Consider the following 6,131-nt stretch of genomic DNA (forward strand, 5'->3'; position numbering starts at 1 on the left):
GCAGAAGGGTTAAAGCTGAGGGTGCCTGATCCCTGGAGGGACATGTGAGGAGCGCTCAGCGGGATGTGGGTGGCTTACGGGGTCCCCCAGGGGTGCTGGTGCAAAAGCCAAACTTCTTCTCCACGGGGAGCGTTTCGGGGCCTTTTCAGCCCTGGCGGAGGGAAGGCTCATGCCGGGCTTGTTCCACGTGCAACTTTTAGGCTCTGGGGGTGAGTAAACACGAACCTTTGGGCTGGCTCGACGCTCTGGGGGCCACCAGCCCAGTTTGGCGTGTTGCAGGTATGGGAAGGCCGCTGGCGTGTGATCCCCTACGACGTGTTGCCCGACTGGCTGAAGGACAACGATTACCTCCTGCACGGCCACCGGCCCCCCATGCCGTCCTTCCGAGCCTGCTTCAAGAGCATCTTCCGGATCCACACCGAGACTGGCAACATCTGGACGCACTTGCTAGGTGACCGGGGGGGTTTGGGCTTGGTCCCCAAGTGCCAGGGGGGTATTTACAGCCAGGACTTGGGGCGCTGGGTCCTCTCCCTGCCCCAGCCTGGTCCTGGGCGCGCAGGCAGCTCGGTCACACGGTGCCGAAGAGCTCCTGGAGCCCCTTGGGTGAATGGACGATGGGGTGTGTCCTCGCAGCGGGGCCACAGGGCTGCGGACAAAGTGAGATGGAGAAATGTGTCCTGGGCAGAACAGGAACGCCTCGGAGCGCTTTCCTCTGAAACCCAGGGATGGGGCAGCGGCTCTTCACCCTGCGCCCGAGCTATAAAGAAAAATAAAAACAGAATACAAAAAATTTTCTAATCAAGATAAATGTAATGCAAGCTTATTCTAGAAATATATTTTTCATGTCAAAAGAGAAAACATTTATAGAAATGTACAAGCAATATTCCTTGGGAAAACAAAATGAAGCTTCATAAAATGACAAAGTATCAGCTGCTTTAATGTAACTTGAACCTTGAATTGTGCTCAGTCCTGTCTGTAGTCCCACCGCGGTTCCCTCAGTGCAATCACCGCGCATCTGTGGTAACGACAGCCTCGGCTCACGGGGGACTGAGCACCTCCAGATGTGCTGCAGGCAGGATTTGTCCAGGGCCACGTTTCTCCAGGGTTTTTGCTGAATTAATTCCCTCTCCTGCTTCCTGTTTGGTGTGTTTTCTGCAGGTTTTGTCCTGTTCCTCTGCTTGGGGATCCTGACCATGCTGCGGCCCAACATGTATTTCATGGCTCCTCTCCAGGAGAAGGTGGTGTTCGGGATGTTCTTTCTGGGAGCGGTGCTGTGCCTCAGCTTCTCCTGGCTTTTCCACACTGTCTACTGTCACTCGGAGAAGGTCTCGCGGACTTTTTCCAAGTGAGTCGGCACGAGCGCGGTTGCGTGGTCTCGCGGGAGGTTTTGAGTTCTCGCGGCACTTCCTTTTGGATAGCGCTGCACTCCCAGATCCTTGGAGGAGGGAACATTCACCGAATCCAGCGTGGCGCTGAGAGGGAACCGCAGCTGGGTTCTGGGGGGCTCTGCCCTGGCCCTGAGCACCTCGGATCTGCCAGCTCAAATGCCCTGAGGTGGAGGAGAAAGACGGGGACCCCGGGAACCTGCAGCTGCTGAGGGAACAGCCTTTGTGCCCCTCGTGGCAGGGAATTGAGGAGGGGGCTCAGTCTCTGTTGGCCATTTCCAGTTTACTGGATGCTTTCAAAAATTCTGGTTTGGATCCAATTTGGACTGAAACCAAACTGAAAGAAAAAAACCAGGATTCCCAGCAAAGTGGAAAGGCTGGGCAGTGGCCAGTGCCTCTCCCTGAGGTCAGGGCTGCTCTGAGAGCGAACCTCACCTCGGCTGTCGTGGTGCAGGCAGGGCAGCAGCCAGGCTTTCAGACGAGATCCTGCTCACGCAGTTCTCTCCAAGGCATTTACTTGGGAGCTGCTGGCTGGGAAATCCTGCCCATCTCCTTCGCGTGAACCCCAGAAATCCCGCAGGATCATGTCTCCAGAACAAACTGTGCGGCCGTGCCCTCAGCAGAAATGTCCTCGCATACTGGGGAAGGCTTTCGCCACGGCGCCGCGGCGGTGGGGGTAACGCAAGCGGCAGCGTTCCGGTGGTGAAACGGTTCCTGGATCCATCGATCAAAAGCACTTTGCAGCGGAGGCTAATGGTCAAATCCGTCTGTGCGAGGACTCGTGCCTGCCGCGTCCCGTCCTGGCTGTTTGAGTGGGCAGCCCCTCGGACGCCTGGCTGTTTGAGTGCGCAGCCCCTCGTCCCCAGCTCATCCTCGGCGCTCCCGCCGAGTTCTGCAGGTGTCCCCAGAAGCCGTGGCCGTGCCCAGGCCCTTTCTCCTGTCCCACATCACACGGAGGTGACCTGAGCGCAGCCTCCTCCCCTCTCTGGACATGCAGCTTCCCCGGGGGGGAGTCCACAGTGACTCTGTTGGGGTGCAGAGAGGTTGGGGGGTGATGACACACCGTTACCAAGAGGACGCGAGGAGGGGGGTGGATTTGGGGGCTCCCCTGTGACTCTCTGTCGCTGTACCCCGGCTGCAGGTTGGATTATTCAGGAATTGCACTGCTGATCATGGGGAGCTTTGTCCCGTGGCTCTACTATTCGTTCTACTGCTCCCCGCAGCCAAGACTCATCTACCTCTCCATTGTCTGCGTCCTGGGCATCTCGGCCATCATCGTGGCGCAGTGGGACCGGTTCGCCACCCCCAAGCACAGGCAGACAAGAGCAGGTAGGAGTTTTCTGTCCTCACTGTGAGTCCACAGCCCCAGGAGGGAGCTCAGGAAGGTTTCAGGGGGACACTTTGGGAAGATTTCATTGTGGGGTGGTTCTTCCCATTTGCGCAGAGCTCTTGGCATCTGCAGAATTCATTTCCCCAGCGCAGCACCCTGCAGCAGGGCGAGGTCTCCTCCCTCTCGCTGTGCCGGGGATTTAGATCCTCAGCTTGAGCAGAGCCCCAAGCTCTGCTTGGCACTGGCAACGCCTGAGGTTTGGAGCAGACCCACAGTGTTTAAAAATAGCCCCGGCTGGATGGCCTGGGGCTGTGCTGCGTGAAGCCGTCTGCTCCGGGAAGCAGTCTGGCAGCGGGAACCTGCAGCTCCAGCGGAGGAGGAGGAGATTTCCTCATCTCTCTCCTGCCAGCTACACGCTGGCACGTACCCACCTCCCCAGAGGCTGCGGGGTGAGGCTGCCGAGCCTGCTGCACACTCACCCCCTCTCTGCCCCCGCTGCAGCCTCTGCAGAGAAATCAGCCTCACGGAGCGGGAGAAACGCCTCTGCCCAAACCCTCACCCCCCAGGGGGGGCTCCTGCACCAAAACATCTCTCGTAGCGGCGTCCTCACGACCCAACGAGAGACGATGCTGAGCTGGAGCCGGGCAGCGCCGCTGGTGCCTGAGACCCCCTCAGAGGAGGGCAGGGGACAGGGCAGGACCACCAGCCCCATCGCGCTCCCCCCGGCAGCACGTGCTGGCAGAAATCTCGGCTCCTGGCGGGCGCTGACGTCCCCCCTGGTGCAAAGTGAGACCCCGCTGCGGGCACAAGCGGCGGCCTCCGGGCTGGTGTCTGGCTGTGGTGCCGTTTGCTCTCTGCCAAACGAATCAGCTGCCAGAGCTGCCAATTTCAGCGCCGTTAATTAGCACCTTCCCCTTGAGCTCCAAACAGCTTCACCGAACAAACGACCTTGGCAAAGCCTCCCTGCGAAGGGCCGGCCGAGGCTGTGGCGTTCCTGAGGCTCCGCTGCGATCTGAAGGGCCGGCACCTTCCAAAAGAGCCGTTCCCGTAGCTGCTGCAGCCCCGCCGCTGCACAGAGAATGCTGGGCAAGCTCTGCCCAGTGAGCACTGGGGGTCAGCACTGGTCTTGACTGGGACATAGAGCTGTAGATGCCTGATTTTGAGAAGGATCAATGCTGTGGGGGTTGGATCATCCAGGACGGAGCGCAGAAAAGCTGCTGGTGCCTCCAGGAGCTGCTTTTTGCGCAGGACGAGGGGGCGAGGTTCACGCTGATCTCTCCTCTCGGCCGCAGGCGTTTTTCTGGGGCTGGGGCTGAGCGGCGTGGTGCCCACCATGCACTTCACCATCGCCGAAGGGTTCGTGAAAGCCACCACCGTCGGGCAGATGGGCTGGTTCTTCCTTATGGCCGTGATGTACATCACGGGCGCGGGGCTCTACGCCGCCCGCATCCCCGAGCGCTTCTTCCCGGGCAAATTCGACATCTGGGTGAGTGCGGGGACCAGGCGGAGAGCAGGGTGCTGCGGGGAGGGGGGATCAAGATGAGGGTGAGGGGGCTGGGAGGGGCCTGGAGCAATGAGAGGGAGAAGGTGGAGCTCCGAGGCTCCTGGGGTGGTGCGGAAGCAGCGAGGAGGAGGAGGAGATGTTCCCGGTGTTGCTTTGTCTCCTTTGGTCTGGATTAAAGGGGTTTTTTTTGCTTCCCCACAGTTTCAGTCACATCAGATCTTCCATGTGCTCGTGGTGGCCGCAGCCTTTGTCCACTTCTACGGCGTGTCGAACCTGCAGGAGTTCCGCTACGGACTGGAAGGGGGGTGCACAGATGACTCTCTCCTCTGAGAGCGCCTGGAGCTTCCCAAGTGCTTTTTAAACTCCGTCTTTGCTAAAATCAAAGGAAGACTCAAAACCGTTTGGGGTTGTTGTTTTGGTTGTGGTTTGTTTTTGGTTTTTTTTTTTTTTTTTTTTTAAGAAAAAAAAAAAACAAACAGAAAAATTCTTTAGCAAAGTTGTCGACCAAATCCTCACCCCCTTCCCCATGCACTTTGCTGGGGCTGAGTGGAGGTGCTGCGGCCCTGCTGCTGCACTCTCCCGGCCTCGCTTCCTCCAGACAGTGTTTTAGCTGCACGGGGGTCATCTGCCCTTCCCAGGCATGCCAAGGGTGCGGGAGCTGGGAACCCGGCTCCCAGCACCACCCAGCACCCCCTTCCCCACCTCACCGCCGGAGCGAGCAGAGTCACGCACTACCAGGCCCAGGGCCGGAGATTTTTTGTGTATTTTTGAGATTTTTTGTGTATTTTTGCGTCTCCCGTGCAGCAGAGCCACCTTGCTGGGGACAGCGCCACGGCCCCCAGTGCTGCTGCCCCGGGGCACAGGCACAGATTCCTGTAATTTAAGTTTTAATTGTCTTTTTTTTTTTTTTCCTTGACAAAGTAATGTAAACATAAATGAGAGAATATTTAATATTTAATACTAAGCTTTAAAAAAAAGAGACTTGCTGCCACCGCAGTGTCCTCGGCTCCCTTGCTGTCTGTGGTAGTGAAGGAAGGACAGGGTGTTAGGGGGCTGCTGTAGCTGATTGAAATAAAAAGGTCAATAGTTCTGTGTCCTGCTGGTGGTGTCTGTGTGGGTTTGGTTTTTTTTTTTTGGGGTGAGTGTACAGAAGCTGCTCAGGGTTCTGAGCCCCTGGGAGCACCCATGAGGGGCAGGGAATCTGGACAGCACCAACAGCCGAAATAAAACACAGGGAACTTGTGGGTGGGGCGGAGATGGTGGGGAGGAACCCCATCCCCAGCTGGGCGAAGGCTTCCCCGGGGATCAGCGAGGGGAAGGAGGGGTGACAGGAGCTGCCTAAGGGCGCCCGGCCGGGGAGAAAGGGTGCTGCAGCACCTGTTGGGCAGGAGGATGAAGGATGAGGCCCTAAATCACTCTTCTTCTCATGTGGCAGCAGGTGAGTGACCACCCAGTGTAGACGGTCACGGGGGATCAGAGGGAAGAGCTGAGTAAAGCTCATGGCAGGCAGCTGGAGGCTGTTACCTGACCGAGGAGTGATGGGGGAGCACCTGGCAGGGCCACTGCAGCCCCAGGGTCACAGCTGAGCATCAGGGGCATGTGTCCCTGCTCTGCCCTGTCCCTGCTCTCCCCCTCTCCCTGCCTCCCCCAGGTCCCTCCTCTCCCCCTGTCCCTCCTCTCCCCCATGTCCCTGCTCTACCCCTGTCCCTCCTCTCCCCCTGTCCCTCCTCTCCCCTGTGTCCCCTGCAGCCAGAGCCGCTCCCAGGGAACGCTCTGGTGGGAGAGCTCACCTGAGCGCTTGGGGGCTTAAATACGGGGGCACCGATGGGGGAGCACCTGGCAGGGCCACTGCAGCCCCAGGGTCACAGCTGAGCATCAGGGGCATGTGTCCCTGCTCTGCCCTGTCCCTGCT

General features: G+C 58.7%; 1 protein-coding gene across 1 annotated transcript in view; it reads left to right on the plus strand.

Annotated features, from left to right (window-relative positions):
- ADIPOR1 (adiponectin receptor 1) overlaps nucleotides 1-4,679 on the plus strand; it is a gene marked incomplete at its 5' end in the record, with an annotated part of 5,110 nt that extends 431 nt beyond the window's left edge. The window contains 5 exons of the mRNA XM_010080199.1: nucleotides 280-451; nucleotides 1,159-1,345; nucleotides 2,527-2,714; nucleotides 4,008-4,201; nucleotides 4,421-4,679. Of these exons, the coding sequence (XP_010078501.1) occupies nucleotides 280-451; nucleotides 1,159-1,345; nucleotides 2,527-2,714; nucleotides 4,008-4,201; nucleotides 4,421-4,549 (870 nt within the window). The remainder of the gene's footprint in view (nucleotides 1-279; nucleotides 452-1,158; nucleotides 1,346-2,526; nucleotides 2,715-4,007; nucleotides 4,202-4,420) is intronic.
- Between the last annotated feature and the right edge of the window lie 1,452 nt (nucleotides 4,680-6,131).

This window comes from Pterocles gutturalis, unplaced genomic scaffold, assembly GCF_000699245.1.
Source record: "Pterocles gutturalis isolate BGI_N339 unplaced genomic scaffold, ASM69924v1 scaffold4719, whole genome shotgun sequence".
NCBI lineage: Eukaryota > Metazoa > Chordata > Aves > Pterocliformes > Pteroclidae > Pterocles > Pterocles gutturalis.